This window comes from Hyperolius riggenbachi, chromosome 4 (assembly GCF_040937935.1).
Source record: "Hyperolius riggenbachi isolate aHypRig1 chromosome 4, aHypRig1.pri, whole genome shotgun sequence".
Lineage (NCBI taxonomy): Eukaryota > Metazoa > Chordata > Amphibia > Anura > Hyperoliidae > Hyperolius > Hyperolius riggenbachi.
Window position 1 is genome coordinate 502,982,251 of NC_090649.1, and position 26,453 is coordinate 503,008,703.

The following is a 26,453-nucleotide window of genomic DNA, read 5'->3' on the forward strand; positions in this document are numbered from 1 at the left end:
GCTGGCCTCCTCATCCACACCTATCCCACCACACTGCTGGTCTCTTCATTCATACCTATCCCACCACTGCAGGTCTCCTCATCCATGCTCTATCCCACCACACTGCTGGTCTCCTCATCCATGCTCTATCCCACCACACTGCTGGTCTCCTCATCTATACCTATCCCACCACACTTCAGGTCTCCTCATCCATGCCTATCCCACCACTAGTCTCCTCATCCATACTCTATCCCACCACACTGCTGGTCTCCTCATCCATACCTATCCCACCACACTGCTGGTCTCCTCATCCATGCTCTTTCCCACCACCACTAGTCTCCTCAGCCATGCTCTATCCCACCACACTGCTGTTCTCCTCATCCATACCTATCCCACCACACTGCTGGTCTCCTCATCCATGCTCTTTCCCACCACACTGCTGGTCTCCTCATCCATGCCTATCCCACCACCACTAGTCTACTCATCCATGCTCTGTCCCACCACACTGCTGATCTACTCATCCATACCTATCCCACCACACTGCTGGTCTCCTCATCCATACCTATCCCACCACACTGCTGGCCTCCTTATCCATGCCTATCCCACCACACTGCTGGTCTCCTCATCCATGCCTATCCCACCACACTGCTGGTCTCCTCATCCATGCTCTATCCCACCACCACTGCTCCCCTCATCCATGCCTATCCCACCACACTGCTGGCCTCCTCATCCATGCCTATCCCACCACACTGCTCTTCTCCTCGTCCATGCCTATCCCACCACACTGCTTGTCTCCTCATCCATGCCTATCCCACCACACTGCTGGCCTCTTTATCCATGCCTATCCCACCACACTGCTGGCCTCCTCATCCATGCCTATCCCACCACACTGCTGGTCTCCTCATCCATGCCTATCCCACCGCACTGCTGGTCTCCTCATCCATACCTATCCCACCACACTGCTCTTCTCCTCGTCCATGCCTATCCCACCACACTGCTTGTCTCCTCATCCATGCCTATCCCACCACACTGCTGGTCTCCTCATTCATACCTATCCCACCACACTGCTGGTCTCCTCATTCATACCTATCCCACCACGACTGGTCTTCTCATCCATGCCTATCCTACCACACTGCAGGTCTCCTCATCCATGCCTATCCCACCACCACTGGTCTCATCCATACCTATCCCACCACACTGCTGGTCTCCTCATCCATGCTCTATCCCACTACCACTAGTCTCCTCATCCATACTCTATCCCACCACACTGCTGGTCTCCTCATCCATACCTATCCCCCCACACTGCTGGTCTCCTCATCCATGCCTATCCCACCACCACTAGTCTCCTCATCCATACTCTATCCCACCACACTGCTGGTCTCCTCATCCATACCTATCCCCCCACACTGCTGTTCTCCTCATCCATACCTATCCCACCACACTGCTGGTCTCCTCATCCATGCTCTTTCGCACCACACTGCTGGTCTCCTCATCCATGCCTATCCCACCACCACTAGTCTACTCATCCATGCTCTGTCCCACCACACTGCTGATCTACTCATCCATACCTATCCCACCACACTGCTGGCCTCCTTATCCATGCCTATCCCACCACACTGCCGGTCTCCTCATCCATGCCTATCCCACCACCACTAGTCTCCTCAGCCATGCTCTATCCCACCACACTGCTGTTCTCCTCATCCATACCTATCCCACCACACTGCTGGTCTCCTCATCCATGCTCTTTCCCACCACACTGCTGGTCTCCTCATCCATGCCTATCCCACCACCACTAGTCTACTCATCCATGCTCTGTCCCACCACACTGCAGATCTACTCATCCATACCTATCCCACCACACTGCTGGTCTCCTCATCCATACCTATCCCACCACACTGCTGGCCTCCTTATCCATGCCTATCCCACCACACTGCTGGTCTCCTCATCCATGCCTATCCCACCACACTGCTGGTCTCCTCATCCATGCTCTATCCCACCACCACTGGTCCCCTCATCCATGCCTATTCCACCACACTGCTGGCCTCCTCATCCATGCCTATCCCACCACACTGCTCTTCTCCTCGTCCATGCCTATCCCACCACACTGCTTGTCTCCTCATCCATGCCTATCCCACCACACTGCTGGCCTCCTCATCCATGCCTATCCCACCACACTGCTCTTCTCCTCGTCCATGCCTATCCCACCACACTGCTCTTCTCCTCGTCCATGCCTATCCCACCACACTGCTGGCCTCCTCATCCATGCCTATCCCACCACACTGCTGGCCTCCTCATCCATGCCTATCCCACCACACTGCTGGCCTCCTCATCCATGCCTATCCCACCACACTGCTGGCCTCCTCATCCATGCTCTTTCCCACCACACTGCTGGTCTCCTCATCCATGCCTATCCCACCACCACTAGTCTACTCATCCATGCTCTGTCCCACCACACTGCTGATCTACTCATCCATACCTATCCCACCACACTGCTGGTCTCCTCATCCATACCTATCCCACCACACTGCTGGCCTCCTTATCCATGCCTATCCCACCACACTGCTGGTCTCCTCATCCATGCCTATCCCACCACACTGCTGGTCTCCTCATCCATGCCTATCCCACCACACTGCTGGTCTCCTCATCCATGCTCTATCCCACCACCACTGGTCCCCTCATCCATGCCTATTCCACCACACTGCTGGCCTCCTCATCCATGCCTATCCCACCACACTGCTCTTCTCCTCGTCCATGCCTATCCCACCACACTGCTTGTCTCCTCATCCATGCCTATCCCACCACACTGCTGGCCTCCTCATCCATGCCTATCCCACCACACTGCTGGCCTCCTCATCCATGCCTATCCCACCACACTGCTGGCCTCCTCATTCATACCTATCCCACCACCACTGGTCTCCTCATCCATGCCTATCCTACCACACTGCAGGTCTCCTCATCCATGCCTATCCCACCACCACTGGTCTCCTCATCCATTCCTATCCCACCACACTGCTGGTGGTCTCATCCATGCCTATCCCACCTACTGTTTTGGGAGGACCTCTCTGGAGGTTATGGACCACAAGGACAGTTTTTACTTTACAACGTGATAAAATATTAATTGTATATGTGTGTTTGTGGAAAAGTATGAACTGGATTTTGAAAAAAATTGTATAATAATACTCTGATTTGTAGTTTTCATGATTCTATGCAGACTCGCCTGTGTTCCTTTACTGTTGTCCCAAATTTATCACCTAATTTGATATTTTTCATTTGTTTCCTAATGATCAGTACCAGAATCTCAATCATTTAACCAATGCATTCTACCAGTCTTTTCTTTTTTCACAGCGCATGTCATATCTTCTGTTAGAAAGAATCCATAGGGCTGCTTAATTATGTTTTCAGTGCTTTTTGTTCCCCCTCCTCGTGCTATATTGGGTCTCTCTGCCTTTGTGAATAAAAGGAATCTCTATGATCATTTCACAAGTATATATCCTGTAAGTTGCAGCTGTTGCTTGACAGGTTGGAAGCCATTTTGTGCCTCCCGAGTTCTGAGGAGTATTCGGCCTTTCAGCTCACTAGATACAGGCCGTCTGCTATGGCCCACAACTCCAAGGCAAATGCTACTTTTGGGAAGGATAAAGATCTGAGTCTGTTTTACTGCTTTTTGTTGTCCCTTTTAACCCATTGGGAGCTGATGATATCGGTTCATGTGCAAAGAAGCCTGAAGCAATAATGAAGCAGAGCTGATGACCATGTTTTGGCTTTTGAGTAAAACTTGGATTTTGATTGGTTGCCTTGGGCAGCTGCTTCACTTATTTTCTCTGGTTTTCTTTGCACTAGTCTAGACTGTCTCAAGACCACCTGTTGGGCTACGTGGGCAGAGGCTTCATGCCTGTCACCTATCATTCTAGTGAAATTTGCACCTCAGTATTAAATCTATTGGGAAGAAGCTATTTTTTACCCCCACAGCTCACAAAAGGCTTCCAACTGTGTATGGAGTGCAACTGTCAGCAATACCTTGAGGGCTGCATGCACTTGTGCGCATCTGTGCGTCTTTCTGCAATGAGCATCAATCTGAAACTTTGATGCATAGCTGAAAATGCACAGAAGTGCACAAGTGTGCGAGGCCCGAACAGATTTGTGTTTTCTACGCAGATTATTACTTGATTTTGTTTCAATTTCAACATGTGTTTTTGCCAGAAAAAAAATGTAGAGATGCGGGGCGCAGAGACTCCAATCCGTCACATGTAGCCGGGGCTACGCACCTGTATAGCACATGCGTGTTGCTTCACATTGTCCATACATGTACTGCATCATCATTGTCATGTGTTGTTCTGTTTCCTTGTTTGTTACATTTTTCTTTGCATGCTTAAAGCATGTCCCCATTAAAGGTCATTTGCTTGTTTATTTCTCCATGTTTAGTGCATTCATGTGTTATCGTTCTGTTTGCTTCCTGTCTCACCCGTCATGTGATTTATACCTCTAACTGTTAGTGAAGACCCCATTCATGATAGAAGCATCTACCCCATATTAGGCCTAATGTATCACTAGAAAGAAGCACTCTGCATTGGCCAATCCGATTCTTCCTTCAGCCCAGGAGCTGATTGGCTGAGGCCACTTCACACACTGAGGGGCTCTTTTATAAAAAGATGGTACATGAGTGTTGGGGCCAGCACAAATGACTTAAAGGACAAGTGAAGTGAGAGGCACATGGAGGCTGCCATATTTATTTCCTTTTTAAACAATACTGGTTGCCTGGCAGCCCTGCTGATCTATTTGGCTGCAGTAGTGTCTAAATAACACCAGAAACAAGCATGCAGTTAATAACGTCAGATACACCTGATCTGCTGCATGCTTGTTCAGGGGCTATGGCTAAAAGTATTAGAGGCAGAGGATCATCAGTGCAGCCAGGCAACTGGTATTGCTTATAAGGAAATGAATATGGCAGCCTCCATATACCTCTCACTTTAGGTACAGATGTTAGATTAGGACTTTCTATTATTCCATGCGCTTCTTAAGAAATGTGTCACCCGATAGCAGCTTGTTGCCATTGAGGTTCAGAGCTGTCAGTAACTGTGGTGGATAAAGTCAGTGTTATCTTATAGCAGCAATAAGTCTGTTTTGTGATCAGGCCAGCTGTAGTAGCTGCACCTCCTGTACATCTGCACTGCATGTTATCTAATGGAGGTGCAACAAGCTGAAGCTTTCTATACTTATTTCACTGTTACATACCCAGCTCTGCTGCAGAACCGATTGTATGTACAGCACAGTCTATACAGCTACCTATTCTCACAGCGTATTATCATCTCTATTGGATAACAGTAACCGCAGCAGTACTAGATGTTTCCTCCTAGCACAGGCACATTCTGTCCTCCCTTCCTCCTAGCACAGGCACATTCTGCCCTCCCTTCCTCCTAGCACAGGCACATTCTGTCCTCCCTTCCTCCTAGCACAGGCACATTCTGCCCTCCCTTCCTCCTAGCACATGCATATTCTGTCCTCCCTTCCTCCTAGCACAGGCACATTCTGTCCTCCCTTCCTCCTAGCACAGGCACATTCTGCCCTCCCTTCCTCCTAGCACAGGCACATTCTGCCCTCCCTTCCTCCTAGCACAGGCACATTCTGTCCTCCCTTCCTCCTAGCACAGGCACATTCTGCCCTCCCTTCCTCCTAGCACAGGCACATTCTGTCCTCCCTTCCTCCTAGCACAGGCACATTCTGCCCTCCCTTCCTCCTAGCACATGCATATTCTGTCCTCCCTTCCTCCTAGCACAGGCACATTCTGTCCTCCCTTCCTCCTAGCACAGGCACATTCTGCCCTCCCTTCCTCCTAGCACAGGCACATTCTGTCCTCCCTTCCTCCTAGCACAGGCACATTCTGCCCTCCCTTCCTCCTAGCACATGCATATTCTGTCCTCCCTTCCTCCTAGCACAGGCACATTCTGTCCTCCCTTCCTCCTAGCACAGGCACATTCTGCCCTCCCTTCCTCCTAGCACAGGCACATTCTGTCCTCCCTTCCTCCTAGCACAGGCACATTCTGCCCTCCCTTCCTCCTAGCACAGGCACATTCTGCCCTCCCTTCCTCCTAGCACGGGCATATTCTGTCCTGCCTTCCTCCTAGCACAGGCACATTCTGTCCTCCCTTCCTTCCTCCTAGTACAGGCATATTCTGTCCTCCCTTCCTTCCTCCTAGTACAGGCATATTCTGTCCTCCCTTCCTCCTAGCACAGGCATATTTTTTCCTCCCTTCCTCTTAGCACAGGCACATTCTGTCCTCCCTCATAGCACAGGCATATTCTGTCCTCCCTTCCTCATAGCACAGGTACATTCTGTCCTCCCTTCCTCCTAGCACAGGCACATTCTGTCCTCCCTTCCTCCTAGCACAGGCACATTCTGCCCTCCCTTCCTCCTAGCACAGGCACATTCTGCCCTCCCTTCCTCCTAGCACAGGCACATTCTGTCCTCCCTTCCTCCTAGCACATGCATATTCTGTACTCCCTTCCTCCTAGCACGGGCACATTCTGTCCTCCCTTCCTCCTAGCACGGGCATATTCTGTCCTCCCTTCCTCTTAGCACAGGCACATTCTGTCCTCCCTTCCTCCTAGCACAGGCACATTCTGTCCTCCCTTCCTCATAGCACAGGCACATTCTGTCCTGCCTTCCTCATAGCACAGGCACATTCTGTCCTGCCTTCCTCCTAGCACAGGCACATTCTGTCCTCCCTTCCTTCCTCCTAGTACAGGCATATTCTGTCCTCCCTTCCTTCCTCCTAGTACAGGCATATTCTGTCCTCCCTTCCTCCTAGCACAGGCATATTTTTTCCTCCCTTCCTCTTAGCACAGGCACATTCTGTCCTCCCTCATAGCACAGGCACATTCTGTCCTGCCTTCCTCCTAGCACAGGCATATTCTGTCCTCCCTTCCTCATAGCACAGGCACATTCTGTCCTGCCTTCCTCCTAGCGCAGGCACATTCTGTCCTCCCTTCCTCATAGCACAGGCACATTCTGTCCTCCCTTCCTCTTTGCGCAGGCACATTCTGTCCTCCCTTCCTCCTAGCACAGGCACATTCTGTCCTCCCTTCCTCTTTGCGCAGGCACATTCTGTCCTCCCTCCTAGCACAGGCACATTCTGTCCTCCCTCATAGCACAGGCACATTCTGTCCTCCCTCATAGCACAGGCACATTCTGTCCTCCCTCATAGCACAGGCACATTCTGTCCTGCCTTCCTCCTAGCACAGGCATATTCTGTCCTCCCTTCCTCTTAGCGCAGGCACATTCTGTCCTGCCTTCCTCCTAGCACAGGCACATTATGTCCACCCTTCCTCCTAGCGCAGGCACATTCTGTCCCCCTTCCTCCTAGCACAGGCCCATTCTGTCCTCCCTCCTAGCACAGGCACATTCTGTCTTCCCTCCTAGCACAGGCACATTCTGTCCTCCCTCCTATCACAGGCACATTCTGCCCTCCCTTCCTCCTAGCACAATCACATTCTGTCCTCCCTTCCTCCTAGCACAGGCACATTCTGTCCTGCCTTCCTCCTAGCACAGGCACATTCTGTCCTCCCTTCCCCCTAGCACAGGCACATTCTGTCCTCCCTTCTTCTTAGCACAGGCACATTCTGTCCTCCCTCCTAGCACAGGCACATTCTGTCCTCCCTTCCTTCCTCCTAGTACAGGCATATTCTGTCCTCCCTTCCTTCCTCCTAGTACAGGCATATTCTGTCCTCCCTTCCTCCTAGCACAGGCATATTTTTTCCTCCCTTCCTCTTAGCACAGGCACATTCTGTCCTCCCTCATAGCACAGGCACATTCTGTCCTGCCTTCCTCCTAGCACAGGCATATTCTGTCCTCCCTTCCTCATAGCACAGGCACATTCTGTCCTGCCTTCCTCCTAGCACAGGCATATTCTGTCCTCCCTTCCTCATAGCACAGGTACATTCTGTCCTCCCTTCCTCCTAGCACAGGCACATTCTGTCCTCCCTTCCTCCTAGCACAGGCACATTCTGCCCTCCCTTCCTCCTAGCACAGGCACATTCTGCCCTCCCTTCCTCCTAGCACAGGCACATTCTGTCCTCCCTTCCTCCTAGCACATGCATATTCTGTACTCCCTTCCTCCTAGCACGGGCACATTCTGTCCTCCCTTCCTCCTAGCACGGGCATATTCTGTCCTCCCTTCCTCTTAGCACAGGCACATTCTGTCCTCCCTTCCTCCTAGCACAGGCACATTCTGTCCTCCCTTCCTCATAGCACAGGCACATTCTGTCCTGCCTTCCTCATAGCACAGGCACATTCTGTCCTGCCTTCCTCCTAGCACAGGCACATTCTGTCCTCCCTTCCTTCCTCCTAGTACAGGCATATTCTGTCCTCCCTTCCTTCCTCCTAGTACAGGCATATTCTGTCCTCCCTTCCTCCTAGCACAGGCATATTTTTTCCTCCCTTCCTCTTAGCACAGGCACATTCTGTCCTCCCTCATAGCACAGGCACATTCTGTCCTGCCTTCCTCCTAGCACAGGCATATTCTGTCCTCCCTTCCTCATAGCACAGGCACATTCTGTCCTGCCTTCCTCCTAGCGCAGGCACATTCTGTCCTCCCTTCCTCATAGCACAGGCACATTCTGTCCTCCCTTCCTCTTTGCGCAGGCACATTCTGTCCTCCCTTCCTCCTAGCACAGGCACATTCTGTCCTCCCTTCCTCTTTGCGCAGGCACATTCTGTCCTCCCTCCTAGCACAGGCACATTCTGTCCTCCCTCATAGCACAGGCACATTCTGTCCTCCCTCATAGCACAGGCACATTCTGTCCTCCCTCATAGCACAGGCACATTCTGTCCTGCCTTCCTCCTAGCACAGGCATATTCTGTCCTCCCTTCCTCTTAGCGCAGGCACATTCTGTCCTGCCTTCCTCCTAGCACAGGCACATTATGTCCACCCTTCCTCCTAGCGCAGGCACATTCTGTCCCCCTTCCTCCTAGCACAGGCCCATTCTGTCCTCCCTCCTAGCACAGGCACATTCTGTCTTCCCTCCTAGCACAGGCACATTCTGTCCTCCCTCCTATCACAGGCACATTCTGCCCTCCCTTCCTCCTAGCACAATCACATTCTGTCCTCCCTTCCTCCTAGCACAGGCACATTCTGTCCTGCCTTCCTCCTAGCACAGGCACATTCTGTCCTCCCTTCCCCCTAGCACAGGCACATTCTGTCCTCCCTTCTTCTTAGCACAGGCACATTCTGTCCTCCCTCCTAGCACAGGCACATTCTGTCCTCCCTTTCTCCTAGCATAGGCATATTCTGTCCTCCCTTCCTCCTAGTGCAGGCACATTTTGTCCTGCCTTCCTCCTAGCGCAGGCACATTCTGTCCTTCCTTCCTCCTAGCACAGGCACATTCTGTCCTTTCTCCTAGCACAGGCACAGTCTGTCCTCCCTTCCTCCTAGCACAGGCACATTCTGTCCTGCCTTTCTCCTTGCACAGGCACATTCTGTCCTCCCTTCCTAATAGCACAGGCACATTCTGTCCTCCCTTCCTCTTAGCACATGCACATTCTGTCCTCCCTCATAGCACAGGTACATTCTGTCCTCCCTTCCTCATAGCACAGTCACATTCTGTCCTCCCTTCCTCATAGCACAGGCACATTCTGTCCTCCCTTCCTCCTAGCACAGGCACATTCTGTCCTCCCTTCCTCCTAGCACAGGCACATTCTGTCCTCCCTTCCTCCTAGCACAGGCACATTCTGTCCTCCCTTCCTCCTAGCACAGGCACATTCTGTCCTTCCTTCCTCATAGCACAGGCACATTCTGTCCTTCCTTCCTCTTAGCACAGGCACATTCTGTCCTGCCTCCCTCCTAGCACAGGCACATTCTGTCCACCCTCCTAGCACAGGCACATTCTGTCCGGCCTTCCTCCTAGCACAGCCATGTTCTGTCATCCCTTCCTCCTTGCACAGGCACAATCTGTCCTCCCTTCCTCCTAGCACAGGCACATTATGTCCGGCCTTCCTCCTATCACAGGTACATTCTGTCCTCCCTTCCTCCTAGCACAGGCACATTCTGTCCTGCCTTCCTCCTAGCACAGGCATAGTTACATAGTTATTTGGGTTGAAAAAAGACATAGGTCCATCGAGTTCAACCCCTTACAAGGCATGGTCCAATTAGCCCCAAAAGGGAAAACATTCCTTCCTGACTCCAGATGGCAATCAGATAAAATCCATGGATCAACATCATTAGGCATTACCTAGTAATTGTAGCCATGGATGTCTTTCAATGCAAGGAAAGCATCTAAGCCCCCTTTAAATGCAGGTATAGAGTTTGCCATAACTACTTTCTGTGGCAATGCATTCCACATCTTAGTCACTCTTACTGTAAAGAACCCTTTCCTAAATAAATGGCTAAAATGTTTTTCCTCCATGCGCAGATCGTGTCCTCTAGTCCTTTGAGAAGGCCTAGGGACAAAAAGCTCATCCGCCAAGCTTTTATAATGCCCTCTCATGTATTTATACATATTAGATCCCCTCTAAGGAGTCTTTTCTCTAGACTAAATAAAGCCAGTTTATCTAACCTTTCTTGGTAAGTGAGACCTTCCATCCCACGTATCAGTTTTTGTTGCTCGTCTCTGCACCTGCTCTAAAACTGCAATATCGTTTTTGTAGTGTGGTGCCCAGAACTGAATTCCATATTCCAGATGTGGCCTTACTAGAGAGTTAAACAGGGGCAATATTATGCTAGCATCTCGAGTTTTTATTTCCCTTTTAATGCATCCCAAAATTTTGTTAGCTTTAGCTGCAGCAGCTTGGCATTGAGTACGATTATTTAACTTGTTGTCGATGAGTACTCCTAAGTCCTTCTCCAAGTTTGATGTCCCCAACTGTATCCCATTTATTTTGTATGGTGCTAGACCATTGGTATGACCAAAATGCATGACTTTACATTTTTCAACATTGAATTTCATCTGCCATTTATGTGCCCATATAGCCATCCTATCCAGATCCTGTTGCAATATGACACTATCTTCCTGAGAGTTGATGATTCTGCACAATTTTGTATCATCTGCAAAAATAGCAACATTGCTCACTACTGCATCTACTAGGTCATTAATAAATAAGTTGAAGAGCACTGGACCCAGAACAGACCCCTGTGGTACCCCACTGCTAACAGTCTCCCATTTTGAGTACGATCCATTGACCACAACTCTTTGTTTTCTGTCCATTAGCCAGTTCCCTATCCATGCACACAGACTCTTCCCCAGTCCTTGCATCCTCAACTTTTGCACCAGACTTTTGTGGGGAACAATGTCGAAGGCCTTTGCAAAATCCAAGTATATCACATCTACAGAATTCCCAATATCCACATTAGCGTTCACTACCTCATAAAAGCTGAGCATGTTAGCCAAAAATGACCTGTCTTTAGTAAACCCATGTTGATGCTGAGAAATAAGATTATTTTCTACTATGAAGTCATGTATAGTATCTCTTAGTAACCCCTGTCCTCCCTTCCTCCTAGCACAGGCACATTCTGTCCTCCCTTCCTCATAGCACAGGCACATTCTGTCCTCCCTTCCTCCTAGCACAGGCACATTCTGTCCTCCCTTCATCCTAGCACAGTCACATTCTGTCCTCTCTTCCTCCTAGCACAGGCACATTCTGTCCTCCCTTCCTCCTAGCACAGGCACATTCTGTCCTCCCTTCCTCCTAGCACAGGCACATTCTGTCCTCCCTTCCTCCTAGCACAGGCACATTCTGTCCTCCCTTCCTCCTAGCACAGGCACATTCTGTCCTCCCTTCCTCCTAGCACAGGCACATTCTGTCCTCTCTTCCTCCTAGCACAGGCACATTCTGTCCTCCCTTCCTCCTAGCACAGGCACATTCTGGCCTCCCTTCCTCCTAGCACAGGCACATTCTGGCCTCCCTTCCTCTTAGCACAGGCACCTTCTGTCCTCCCTTCCTCCTAGCACAGGCACATTCTGTCCTCCCTTCCTCCTAGCACAGGCACATTCTGTCCTCCCTTCCTCCTATCACAGGCACATTCTGTCCTCCCTTCCTCCTAGCACAGGCACATTCTGTCCTCCCTTCCTCCTAGCACAGGCACATTCTGTCCTCTCTTCCTCCTAGCACAGGCACATTCTGTCCTCCCTTCCTCCTAGCACAGGCACATTCTGGCCTCCCTTCCTCCTAGCACAGGCACATTCTGGCCTCCCTTCCTCTTAGCACAGGCACCTTCTGTCCTCCCTTCCTCCTAGCACAGGCACATTCTGTCCTCCCTTCCTCCTAGCACAGGCACATTCTGTCCTCCCTTCCTCCTATCACAGGCACATTCTGTCCTCCCTTCCTCCCAGCACAGGCACATTCTGGCCTCCCTTCCTCCCAGCACAGGCACATTCTGTCCTCCCTTCCTCCTAGCACAGTCACATTCTGTCCTCTCTTCCTCCTAGCACAGGCACGTTCTGTCCTCCCTTCCTCCTAGCACAGGCACGTTCTGTCCTCCCTTCCTCCTAGCACAGGCACGTTCTGTCCTCCCTTCCTCCTAGCACAGGCACGTTCTGTCCTCCCTTCCTCCTAGCACAGGCACATTCTGTCCTCCCATCCTCCTAGCACAGGCACATTCTGTCCTCCCTTCCTCCTAGCACAGGCACATTCTGTCCTCCCTTCCTCCTAGCACAGGCACATTCTGCCCTCCCTTCCTCCTAGCACAGGCACATTCTGCCCTCCCTTCCTCCTAGCACAGGCACATTCTGACCTCCCTTCCTCCTAGCACAGGCACATTCTGTCCTCCCTTCCTCCTAGCACAGGCACATTCTGCCCTCCCTTCCTCCTAGCACAGGCACATTCTGTCCTCCCTTCCTCATAGCACAGGCACATTCTGTCCTGCCTTCCTCATAGCACAGGCACATTCTGTCCTCCCTTCCTCCTAGCACAGGCACATTCTGTCCTCCCTTCCTCCTAGCACAGGCACATTCTGTCCTCCCTTCCTCCTAGCACAGGCACATTCTGTCCTCCCTTCCTCCTAGCACAGACACATTCTGCCCTCCCTTCCTCCTTGCACAGGCACATTCTGTCCTCCCTTCCTCCTTGCACAGGCACATTCTGTCCTCCCTTCCTCCTAGCACAAGCACATTCTGTCCTCCCTTCCTCCTTGCACAGGCACATTCTGCCCTCCCTTCCTCCTAGCACAGGCACAGACCTGCCTTCTGATTTGTGCATTATTAGTTCTTTCTTAACACACGTATATTACAGTATTGTACAGTAAAGCTTTTTATGTGAGTTACATACCTGAAGCCTTCATTGCAATGTGAAAATCATATGTGCAACTTAGCGTTTTATGGAAATCTGTACCTTATAGTTGTAATATCTGCATGGCACTTGTCTGACACAGACTGTCACATATAGTTCTGCAGGATACATTCATTATTATTCCCCATAGCATAAGGCTTATTACTCAACACAATCAGATTTCTTTTTGTAGGAAACCTTTTCGTTCAGATAGAGCTGCGTATCAGTTTAGTATTTTCAAGTGAAAGGTTTTACCTTTGAAGCAAAATTAGCATTTACAAGTGATTCCGGTAATATAGAATAACCGTGCATTATACTTGCATTATTACTTGGGACCGCATTTTAAGATACCGGTATGTCACCCTAGACTAAAATCTCCTGCACTGGACCTAACCTAATAGTAAACTAGCTGCAGTGTGTGGTGAGGTATGCTTCTAATGCTTGCTACACACCATACAATTTACCATCACACAGATGAGTCAAATCGATTACTTCCGACAGGGCCAATCGTTTTTCTGATTGATTTTGTATAGAAGTGATCAGAAAATCGTTCAGAAAACGATTGGAAATCAGATCGGACCCGCCGCAAATAATAATTGATTTGACCTGGCTATGTGATGGTAAATTGCATGGTGTGTAGCAGACATAAATGCTCCTCTTACTTTCCTGGTTGTGTATGATCTGCCTACATTACTTCTCCTGCCTGTGCAGGTGTTACCAGCACTTCACTGCACACTGATGACTCAGCTAGCCAGATATCATTGGTTACTGAAAGTCATGGGAGGGGCACCCATGTATATAGGGCGTAATGAAGTAGTGGAAGCATATTGCTCAGAGTCCTATTGTTAGACACCTTAACGACATGTCAGAATGAGTACACAAACAGAGACAACTATACAGCCATAATCATTTCATGGAAAATGGGCCAAAGTTAATTATTACTACAGTAGATCTCTTTATAGTGAACTCCAAGGGACCAGGGAAAGTAGTTTACTATATCAGGATTGGTCATACATTGTATAATGTATAGAGATGTACCGTATATACTCGCATATAAGCCGAATTTTTTAGCACAAAAAATGTGCTTAAAAGTCCCCCTCTCGGCTTATATGTGAGTCACTAAAGTTTGTGCCCAGGCTCACCTGTTGTGTGTGTAGTGACCATCCAGGATCGGCGCCTGCGGGATCATAGTTGATCGTGCTGGAAAGCACGTGGGTGACCAGGGTGCAGCAGGCATGGGATCGGAGGAGTGTAGAGGAAAGAGTGTAGGACGAGCGCTCTACCATCCAAATCAGCGTGCGCTCTGCCACTTGTCACCACTCCACCGCATCACTGTCATCAATGTCCGTTCCTGTAGGAATACCCCAGGCCGCTTGTACAGGATCGCAGAGGTGACGTCAGCGCCGGGGTTTCCTCTTCATCCTGTGTGACGCTCACGCTGTATTATCTTTATGGCGCCCTCTAGTGACATGTTGGTATACAGCGCGACCGTCACACAGGATGAAGAGCATGCCCCGGCACTGATGTCACCGCTTAGATCCTCTGCAAGTGGCCTGGGGCATTCCTAAAGGCACGGACATTTATTGCAGTGACGCGGTGATGAATTGAGGCGCATACTCTGATTTGAATGGTAGTGTGCGTGTCCTGTGCTCTCTCCTCTAAGCTCCTCCCATCTGATGCACATTGGCCACCCACGTACTTTCCAGCCCGATCCTGCATGCTATGTTCCTATGCAGGTGGCTGGTGGCATTCCTGCACGGACCCGCTGGCACACTATAAACTGGCAGCATACATCTACAGGAAGGGTCCTTGACGCCGACAGGTAAACCACTGCTGCACGCTCCACTCTGCAAGCATGGGGGAGGGGGCATCTCCTGCACCTTGCTGCCTTGTACAAGGGGCACATCTGACTAAGGAGGGGGGATTCCTAATATAGTGGGCACATATGGGTATGATGGAGATGCCTAATACAGGGGAAAGAGCTGCCAAAAGGATACAGATTCCTAATATAGGGGGCACATCTGGCTATGGTGGTGCTGCCTAATATAGGGGGTACATATGGCGATGGCGATGATGCCTAACACAGGGGGCACATCTGACCATTTATACTGAGTAGTGGGGATTTTTATCATATTAAAGGCACACCTGGCTGCTGTTAATACTATGGAGGGAGGGAGCTATAGTGGGGAGGCGGCTTATATGCGAGTCAATCATTTTTTCCTAGTTTCTAGAAGAAAAGTGGGTACCTCAGCTTATCTGCGAGTATGTACGGTATTTGCTGGGATCTGAGGACCAAGTTTACTATATCAAGAGGTTTATTAGTTTCCTGTCATGAGATTCTGCTGTACTTGTTATAGAATCCTCATTTATCTGAAGGAACTGCTGGGTGTCAGTCCTGTAGCAACCAGCAAGACTCCTCTGTAACACCCTGATTCATGTTCTGGGTACTGATCCCTCAGACAACTGGAGGCTAAGATGGCCGCCTTACCGTTTTCTCAGACTGGTGCGCCCCTACCCGATTTCTGATTGGTTGTTTTTAGTCATGCAGATGGTTCCCTAAAACGAGCACATTTCAGCCTAAATATTTTACTTTAAACCTTAAGAATGAAAGTTGCTGCCTCTGAATGTGGCCTCTTCATGGTCGTCCTCCGGCCGTTTCTGGAACAGGAAGTGCAGACCCGTCTGAATAAGAATCTCCCCTCCCCCACCTCTAAATGTTACCTGCTGTTTTGTCCTGTGGCTCCGTTACTCGATCAGGTGAAGAATCTGTATGTGAAGGGAGTCCACCAACCTCACCCATGTAAAACTGTGCAGCCCTCAGTCTCCTAATCAAACACACAATGTAATCTGATCAAGCATTAATACACAGTCCATTAGTCTCGGCTTGCTGCCTGCAATTAATCACTCAAGTAGCATCCTGGGGGTTTTCCAGGGTGAACTAAAATGTTACCCTCTGCTGGACATCCCTCCAGGTAGCAATACAGCAAGCTCCTCCCCTCAGCCGCTCCAGGTTGCAATGCAGCAAGCTCCTCCTCTCAGCCCTCTCCAGGTAGCAATGCAGCAAGCTCCTCCCCTCAGCCCTTCCAGGTAGCAACGCAGCAAGCTCCTCCCCTCAGCCCCCTCCAGGTAGCAATACAACAAGCTGCTCCAATCAGCCCCCTCCAGGTAGCAATACAGCAAGCTTCTCCAATCAGCCCCCTCCAGGTAGCAATACAGCATGCTCCTCCCCTCAGCCCCCTCCAGGTAGCAATACTGCATGCTCCTCCCCTCAGCCTCCTCCAGGTAGCAATTCAGCAAGCTCCTCCCCTCAGCCCCTCCAGGTAGCAATTCAGCAAGCTCCTCCCCTCAGCCCCCTCCAGGTAGCGATTCAGCAAGCTCCTCCCCTCAGCCCCCTCCAGGTAGCAATACAACAAGCTTCTCCAATCAGCCCCCTCCAGGTAGCAATACAGCATGCTCCTCCCCTCAGCCCCCTCCAGGTAGCAATACTGCATGCTCCTCCCCTCAGCGCCCTCCAGGTAGCAATACAGCATGCCCCTCCCCTCAGCCCTCTCCAGGTAGCAAAGCAGCATGCTCCTCTCAGCCACCTCCAGGTAGCAATTCAGCAAGCTCCTCCCCTCAGCCCCTCCAGGTAGCAATTCAGCAAGCTCCTCCCCTCAGCCCCCTCCAGGTAGCAATTCAGCAAGCTCCACCCCTCAGCCCCCTCCAGGTAGCAATACAGCAAGCTGCTCCCATCAGCCCCCTGATAAGAAGTCAATTCAACATTTGGATGTTGAGTGTGTGTATGGGGCTTAATGTGATTTCTCTTCCTCTCCTCAGCGCCTGGTAAGAAAGCGATAAGGTGTCCCTGTAGTGGGTGACGGTTTCCCTATGTGGATGTAAAGCTGCAGTATACGGATTTTAATCACTGCTGTCACATATGAGGCTATACTGAGGCCTCCTGAGACTCAATAAGATTTACCTGCTTACGTCCATTCCCCAGGCGAGCACTGCTTGGCCTAAGTATTGGCCAGATAATGATTGAGGACATCAGCAGGCTGATCGGTTGCGTTACTGGGGATAGAAGGGGCGTGGCAAGGACAGTAGTCAAATTGGCGTGGCCAGACCTCTGAAGCAGGCAGTCCAGCAGTGGAATGGGCGTGGCCAGACCTCTGAACTAGGCAGTCCAGCAGTGGAATGGGCGTGGCCAGACCTCTGAAGCAGGCAGTCCAGCAGTGGAATGGGCGTGGCCAGACCTCTGAACCAGGCAGTCCAGCAGAGGAATGGGCGTGGCCAGACCTCTGAACCAGGCAGTCCAGCAGAGGAATGGGCATGGCCAGACCTCTGAACCAGGCAGTCCAGCAGTGGAATGGGCGTGGCCAGACCTCTGAACTAGGCAGTCCAGCAGTGGAATGGGCGTGGCCAGACCTCTGAACCAGGCAGTCCAGCAGTGGAATGGGCGTGGCCAGACCTCTGAACCAGGCAGTCCAGCAGTGGAATGGGTGTGGCCAGACCTCTGAAGCAGGCAGTCCAGCAGTGGAATGGGCGTGGCCAGACCCCTGAAGCAGGCAGTCCAGCAGTGGAATGGGCGTGGCCAGACCCCTGAAGCAGGCAGTCCAGCAGAGGAATGGGCGTGGCCAGACCCCTGAAGCAGGCAGTCCAGCAGAGGAATGGGCGTGGCCAGACCCCTGAAGCAGGCAGACCAGCAGAACACAGGAACTTACCAGGGCTTAGTAGAGTTTAGCTGCTGAGATGGTAAAACTGTGTAGTTTATAGCCTTGTCACCTGGTTGTCATAGTGTAAACCTCTACAGGTAGTCCTAGTTAAGAAAAGAGTCTTGTATTAGAATAATGCAGTAGAGTGTTGTACCGTGTTAGCTATCAGTAAAAGCAAGGAGTTTTGAATCAGGATGATACCATTTATTGGCTAACTTAGAGATGGATAAACCGTAAACTTTCGGCTAATAAAAAGCCTACGTCGGACTGGTTCCTGACCAGCTGTGTTTTTCAGTTCTGGTCAGGAACCAGTCCGACGAAGGCTTTTTATAAGCCGAAAGCTCACTTTTTATCCATCCCTAAGTTAGCCAATAAATGGTATCATCCTGATTCAAAACTCCTTGCATTAGAGAATAATGCAAATGCCAAATCAGGTTCAAGACAAAATATGTCATGGATCACTAGTGGCTCACCAGGCTACACCCCTCCCCTCCCGTGTGACAAATGCCAGTGCTTAGTGGAGGAATTGTTCAGTATTGCTGCATGGGGCTGGGGATGGTTTTAGTTTACCCAGAGGACCCCTTTAAACCATTGCTTCATGCTTTGTATCCGCACACCCAGACTGGCAGTACAAAGCACAGCGAGTAGCACAACGCTTCCATAACTTGCTAATACCGCCCCCTCCAGGCTGCTGCAGTGATACTAAAAGGCAAAATAATAATCAAAAAAATGAATATCAGGGTTTTGAATGTGTAAAGCAAAGTTACTAGGAATCCATAATATATGACTGGCTGCCGACGAGGACTTCTCCAGCCTGAGCAATCCGCAGCGAGTGACCTGCCAGCCGAGCACCGATGAGCCTTGCCTCGGTCTTTGTTTTGGGGGTAAATAGCCGTGTGCTGTTGTGACTGTGGTGATTCCTCTCGTTCCTTCTTAACACCAATCCCATTCACTTTGTGATGATGATACATAAAATAACTACGGAAAATTGTCTCTCCCTATACTTCATCTCCTCTCCTAGAATCCAAGCTAACCGGGATGGCGCTTGTGGAAATGCATGGTGTTCATTCTGTTTTAATCTTTGCATGTATTACTCTGATTTTTATTTTACCTATGGTAAAAAAAAAGCATTTTCAGAAACGAGACTCTGACCCTTCAATTTCTGACAATGCTTGTAAACATCTCTGTTAAAGAGGACCTGTCTTACTGTAATGTCTAGCAGATATATGGTGGGCTTTATTTAATGGCGGAGGGTAAGGAAGGGCCGCAGCGACCAGTTGACGGTCTTCGGGTTATAATATGGTTTGATTGGCTGCTGGTGTTTTGGAACCACCTTCCTCTTCAGCTGTTAAATAATCCCGCAAGAACTCAGACTGACTGATATATGGCGCTGAGCACTTATGATGCCTTCTAGGGTGTTGTATAATATCAGAAAGGAATGGGGTACAGCTTCAAAGCGTCCTCGCTCTGTTTTTCCTTCCTACACAGTAGCTACTAATCATATTGATGTATCTAATTTCATTTCCCTAATATATTCCGGTGTCTGGTGAAAAGCAGAGATGCTGTACTTCATTCCTGTAGCCATCATATCTCATGCTTGAAAGCCTGGATTCTGTTATTCTTGTAAGTGAATGAACTTGTTCTATGGTCCTCCTAGATGGGTGAGAATGCGGAACCCAATGAAATGGTCAATGGATCCACAGAGCAGAGGTCAAGTTCAAAAGAATCCAGTCCGATCCCCTCGCCAACAGCTGACCGCAAGTCCAAGTCCGGAATGCAGGCGCAGACGGCTGCCACGTTACCAGCCAAGACACAGGACATTCCCACCGCTCAGTTTGAAGGCTTCTTGCATCGCAAGCATGAATGGGAAGCGCACAACAAGAAGGCCTCCAGCAGGTACGTTAATGCTTCTATGCCTGTGTTAAGTCTATGGGCAGTTCCTCTGCCTCTTCTACCACATGTGTAAGTTACAATAGAACGCAATACTGGGAATGGATATTATGCAGCAACTCCAAGCAACCAGTTAGAATGAATCCCTTAAAGGGAACCTAAAGTGAAAGTAATGTGGCCAGTTTCTTCCAGCCCTCTGGAGTCCTTCTGGTCCCTCGCCACTGTTCTCTATTCAGTTCAGCAACTGTGCCCCTCTGAAAGCTGCCCAACTGCGCCAGTCACGGTCTACGGCACAAGAGCGGCCCTGGCCACGCCTTCTCCATTGTAACTGAGCCAGTCACGGTCTGTGGCACAAGCTGACTAAAGAACTTACCTGGCCCCCCAGGGGAGGATCCAGGCATCCTGGGAAGACTGTGAGGGAGCAATCAGCCTGGAGGAAGCCCCAGGTATGTATACAGTGATCAGCCTGGAGGAAGCCCCAGGTATGTATACAGTGATCAGCCTGGAGGGTGCTGGAGGAATCCCCAGGTATGTATACAGTGATCAGCCTGGAGAGGGCTGGAGGAATCCCCAGGTATGTATACAGTGATCAGCCTGGAGAGGGCTGGAGGAAGCCCCAGGTATATGTATACAGTGATCAGCCTAGAGGAATCCCCAGGTATGTATACAGTGATCGGGCTGGAGGAAGCCCCTGGTATGTATACAGTGATCGGGCTGGAGGAAGCCCCTGGTATGTATACAGTGATCAGCCTGGAGGGGGCTGGAGGAAGCCCCTGGTATGTATTGTCTTCTGTACAGACAGGTGTGCTCCCAGCCTTAGCGTTACAGATGTATATGGCTAAACGACTATTGTGCGGTGCAGATTTATCAAGACTGATGCTAATTACACTGGAGCAGAAATAACGCCATTGTCACAGCAACCAATCACATTTCAGTCGTGAAACAAGATAAGTTCTGTGGTTGGTTGCCGTGGGTAACGGCTGCATATTTGCCCAGATTTTCCTTATAAATGGCCAGCATTGTTAGGAATGTCCCCTCCTCTGGAGTCAGGGTTATCTATAGGCCCTCCACACACGTCACCCGTCTGGATCATCATGATAAAGCCAAGCAGGGGGATGCACCTGATCTGTTACCATGGGAAATACTAATGGCTGTGTCGATTTGGTTCCCTCAGATCTTGGCACAATGTATATTGTGTGATCAACAATCAAGAAATGGGATTTTACAAAGATGCGAAGTCTGCAGCGTCCGGAGTTGCCTATCACAACGAGCTCCCTGCCAATCTGAAGGAAGCCCTCTGTGAAGTCGCCACTGACTATAAGAAGAAGAAGCATGTGTTCAAACTAAAGTAAGTGCACTGTCGCCACCTAGTGTTCTGTTACTGTATTACAGCCGCAGTCACTGAGCCCATGCCAACATGCGAGGGTCATCATTAACCAGATAACCTGTTCTGGACATCTACGCCATTTACAGCCTGTTAGCCTTACCAGGGCGTAGATTTCACTCTCCCGTCGGCACGCGCTCTTGCCGTTATCATCTCTCCATCGCCGCCGCACACTGCTAAATGCAAAATGCTCTGGTCCTTAAGGGGCCATCGCCTATTAATCCTGAAGGGTTTAAGTAAATCTTTCAGACACACTGGCCTATATGCAATTAGCTTTTTCTCCTGAGTTATCTCCCAGGACATAATTCTTTTAATTAAGCCGTTTACAATTGAAAAAGTATTAGAAAAAGTATACAAGCATTGACAAGGAAGTACTAGCAAAAATTATTGAGTATTTTCTTGTTTGCTTGTGGTTTAAAGGGCATTTTATGACCAGGTGTGAAAATATTTTATTTATTGTATTTATAAAGCGCCAACATATTACGCAGCGCTGGAATTAGTTAAAATTACAGAGAATATTTAGGGGTGACATACAGCAATATGACAATACAGGAATACAAGAAAGACCAGATCATGCAGTCACTGAGATTAGGCAAGTCGAGTTCAGTCAGTTCACCCAGGAGAAAACTCAGTAGAAAAAGTTAATTGCATATGGACCACTGCATCCTCTGATTATTTTGCCACATAATCGCCTCATTTATTTCAGCATTTATCATATCTCTTATTTGGTTTTCACTCCCTTTGCTGTAATAATATCACACTCCTTACTTATGAGTTAGGATTGGAGATGGGGGTTTAATGTTGCTGAACAAACAGGTACTGGCATTCTGCAGCCGTGACAAGCCGTGCAGGGCAAGAAGAGGTTAAAGGGACACTTAAAGCTAGCTAAAAAAAAATGAGTTTTTTTCACCTGGGGCTTCCACCAGCCCCCTGCAGCTGTCCGATGCCCACGCAGTGTCGCTCCTAACCTCCTGTTCTCGACGACAGGCTGGGAACGCAAGTGATTCTTTGCGTTCCAGGCTGCAATGGCAGTAAAGAGGGCGCTATTGCGGCCAGGAACACTAAGAATCACTCACATTCCCAGCCTATCTTCGCCTATCGTCGAAACTGGAATTTAGCCGCCGGCAGGAAAAGGAGGGTCGGAGCGAGACTGCGTGGGCACCGGACAGCTGCAGGAGGCTGGTAGAAGCCCCAGGTGAGTAAAACTAAATTTTTTTGGCTAGCCTTAAAGGGACACTTAAGTCAAACAAAAAAAATGAGTTTTACTCACCTAGGGCTTCCAATAGCCCCCTGCAGCTCTCCGGTGCCCTCGCTGTCTCCCTCCGATCCTCCTGGCCCTGCCGGCAGCCACTTCCTGTTTCGGTGACAGGAGCTGACAGGCTGGGGACGCGAGTGATTCTTCGCGTTCCCAGACACATTAGCACCCTCTATGCTGCTATATGGTATATGATATGTGCTATAGCAGCATAGATGGCGCTGTTGTGGCCAGGAACGCGAAGAATCACTCGCGTCCCCAGCCTGTCAGCTCCTGTCACCGAAACAGGAAGTGGCTGCCGACAGGGCCAGGAGGATCGGAGGGAGACGGCGACGGCACCGGACAGCTGCAGGGGGCTATTGGAAGCCCCAGGTGAGTAAAACTAAATTTTTTTTTTTGACTTAAGTGTCCCTTTAAGTGTCCCTTTACGGATGCAAGTTAAAGAACACTTAAAAGTATACCTTGCATGGCAGATGAAAGCAAACAGGTGTTACTTTCTGGATAAGCCTTGTAATATTTACAGGCTTTTAACTTGCTGTACAGTTGTTAATATCGATGTCACTTCCATCTGGTTTCCTGGAAGTACTGTAGTGTTTTCATCTGTACACCACATCATATTGCTTTCCTGATTATTGGACACAATCAATTTGTTACATTCTGAAAAAGTGACCAGCACTGGGGCTAAACCATTCACCATGGGGGTGAGACTAAGGGGCTCCTCCTACACTGACATTACTGGATCTGCGGGGGTGAGACTGAGAGGCTCCTCCTATGCTGACATTACTGGATCTGCGGGGGTGAGACTGAGAGGCTCCTCCTATGCTGACATTACTGGATCTGTGGGGGTGAGACTGAGGGGCTCCTCATATGCTGACTTTACTGGATCTGTGGGGGTGAGACTGAGAGGCTCCTCCTATGCTGACATTACTGGATCTGCGGGGGGGGGAGACTGAGGGGCTCCTCCTATGCTGACATTACTGGATCTGCGGGGGTGAGACTGAGAGGCTCCCCATATGCTGACATTACTGGATCTGCGGGGGTGAGACTGAGGGTCTCCTCCTATGCTGACATTACTGGATCTGCGGGGGTGAGACTGAGGGATTCCCCATATGCTGACATTACTGGATCTACGGGGGTGAGACTGAGGGGCCCCTCCTATGCTGACATTACTGGATGTGCTGGGGTGAGACTGAGGGGCTCCTCATATGCTGACTTTACTGGATCTGTGGGGGTGAGACTGAGAGGCTCCTCCTATGCTGACATTACTGGATCAGCGGGGGTGAGACTGAGGGGCTCCTCCTATGCTGACATTACTGGATCTGCAGGGGTGAGACTGAGAGGCTCCCCATATGCTGACATTACTGGATCTGCGGGGGTGAGACTGAGAGGCTCCCCATATGCTGACATTACTGGATCAGCGGGGGTGAGACTTAGAGGCTCCCCATATGCTGACATTACTGGATCTGTGGGGGTGAGACTGAGAGGCTCCCCATATGCTGACATTACTGGATCTGCGGGGGTGAGACTGGGAGGCCCCTCCTATGCTGACATTACTGGATCTTCGGGGGTGAGACTGAGAGACTCCTTCTATGCTGACATTACTGGATCTGTGGGGGTGAGACTGAGAGGCTCCCCATATGCTGACATTACTGGATCTGCGGGAGTGAGACTGAGAGGCTCCTCCTATGCTGACATTACTGGATCTGCAGGGGTGAGAATGAGGGGCTCCCCATATGCTGACATTACTGGATCTGCGGGGGTGAGACTGAGGGGCTCCTCCTATGCTGACATTACTGGATCTGCAGGGGTGAGACTGAGGGATTCCCCATATGCTGACATTACTGGATCTGTGGGGGTGAGACTGAGAGGCTCCTCCTATGCTGACATTACTGGATCTGCGGGGGTGAGACTGAGGGGCTCCTCCTATGCTGACATTACTGGATCTGCGGGGGAGAGACTGAGAGGCTCCTCCTATGCTGACATTACTGGATCTGCGGGGGAGAGACTGAGAGGCTCCTCCTATGCTGACATTACTGGATCTGTGGGGGTGAGACTGAGAGGCTCCTCCTATGCTGACATTACTGGATCTGCGGGGGTGAGACTGAGGGGCTCCTCCTATGCTGACATTACTGGATCTGCGGGGGAGAGACTGAGAGGCTCCTCCTATGCTGACATTACTGGGTCTGTGGGGGTGAGACTGAGAGGCTCCTCCTATGCTGACATTACTGGATCTGCGGGGGAGAGACTGAGAGGCTCCTCCTATGCTGACATTACTGGATCTGTGGGGGTGAGACTGAGAGGCTCCCCATATGCTGACATTACTGGATCTGCGGGGGTGAGACTGAGGGGCTCCTCCTATGCTGACATTACTGGATCTGCGGGGGAGAGACTGAGAGGCTCCTCCTATGCTGACATTACTGGGTCTGTGGGGGTGAGACTGAGAGGCTCCTCCTATGCTGACATTACTGGATCTGCGGGGGAGAGACTGAGAGGCTCCCCATATGCTGACATTACTGGATCTGCGGGGGTGAGACTGAGGGGCTCCTCCTATGCTGACATTACTGGATCTGCGGGGGAGAGACTGAGAGGCTCCTCCTATGCTGACATTACTGGGTCTGTGGGGGTGAGACTGAGAGGCTCCTCCTATGCTGACATTACTGGATCTGCGGGGGAGAGACTGAGAGGCTCCTCCTATGCTGACATTACTGGATCTGTGGGGGTGAGACTGAGGGGCTCCTCTTATGCTGACATTACTGGATCTGCTGTGTTATGCCTCAGAGGCCTGAAATGCATTTAACCGTTCTGCTAAAAAAACACATACATTCAGGCTCATCACCTGGTTAGTACTTTTAAATAAGTTATTAGGGAGGTGCTAAATGGAGTGTGGCCAGAAAACTAGCAAAAGACAGTTAACCCTTTGCACAGACATGCAAATACATTCTCTTGTGTAGTCACCTACACTGCACAGAAGTACCCGGGTATTCGCAGGTGTCCTAACTCTGGCCCTGTAACATGCATAGTGCAGACATGCAAACATTCATTGCATCAAGCTTATCTAGGGATTAGGAGCACACATCCTGACGTCCTCTCCTGGGACAGATAGTGCTCAGACTAAACTCACAAGGGTGTTCATGAAATATGCACTATGCATGTTACAGGGCCAGAGTTAGGACCCCTACTAATTCCTGGGTACTTCTGCGCAGTGTAGGATAACAGTGGTGCTCAGATGATTGATACCTGTGAATGCATTTGCGTGTGCAAAGGGTTAACTGTCTTTTACCTGCGCTGAGAACTGGGCTGGGTGATCTGAGATTCTTATACCCAGAATCTGACTTTACAAATCATGGAACTATTGAAGCTCTCACTTAAACAGACATTATCATAGACCAAACGCCATCGGGATGCAACTGAAGGTCCAGCCTACCATATGGACACAACGATATGGCATGCAGGACCTCCAATACAATCACAATCTACTTCATTCCTTCCCCAGGTCCACAAAGGGCCTAAGTAACAATCCCACTCAGTACATACATGCACAATGACAGGAAACCGCCAGCCATGCTTGTATCCGCTCTTCTGGGAATTGTGGATGCGTCTTCTGGCTGTGGATTTGGATTAGACACTTTTGGGTGAAGGAACAAGATCTATTTTTCATCCATAGATTGTCCTGCAGATCAGACTGCTCACTTTTTGTATATGATTTTGCAAATTAGCCACATCTGGGAATCTGAAGACTTATTACGAGCACTGATTCCATATTGTTAGCATAATCGCTGTACCTTAAAGTGCACCTGTCACAAAGGGAATAAGTGCCCGTTTCCACTTGTGATGCATGCGTCTGCGAGACGTGCGGCGCCACCTCCTGGGCTGCGGGTACGCAGACAAATCCCATCAGCCATGCACAGCTATGGTGTTCGCAGCCTTGCGTACCATTTCAGATGGTAATGTCGGCCGGCAGCGCTATTCTACCTTATGGCAGAGTTTCCCTGCGTTATT

At 50.1% G+C, this 26,453-nt stretch overlaps 1 protein-coding gene across 2 annotated transcripts in view; it reads left to right on the plus strand.

The window, feature by feature from the left end:
• Positions 1–26,453, plus strand: part of SPTBN1 (spectrin beta, non-erythrocytic 1) — a 393,630-nt gene that overhangs the window by 359,792 nt on the left and 7,385 nt on the right. For both annotated transcript variants that reach the window (XM_068233127.1, XM_068233128.1), the window contains 2 exons: positions 19,583–19,821; positions 20,990–21,163. In XM_068233127.1, coding sequence (XP_068089228.1) covers positions 19,583–19,821; positions 20,990–21,163 — 413 coding nt within the window. The remainder of the gene's footprint in view (positions 1–19,582; positions 19,822–20,989; positions 21,164–26,453) is intronic.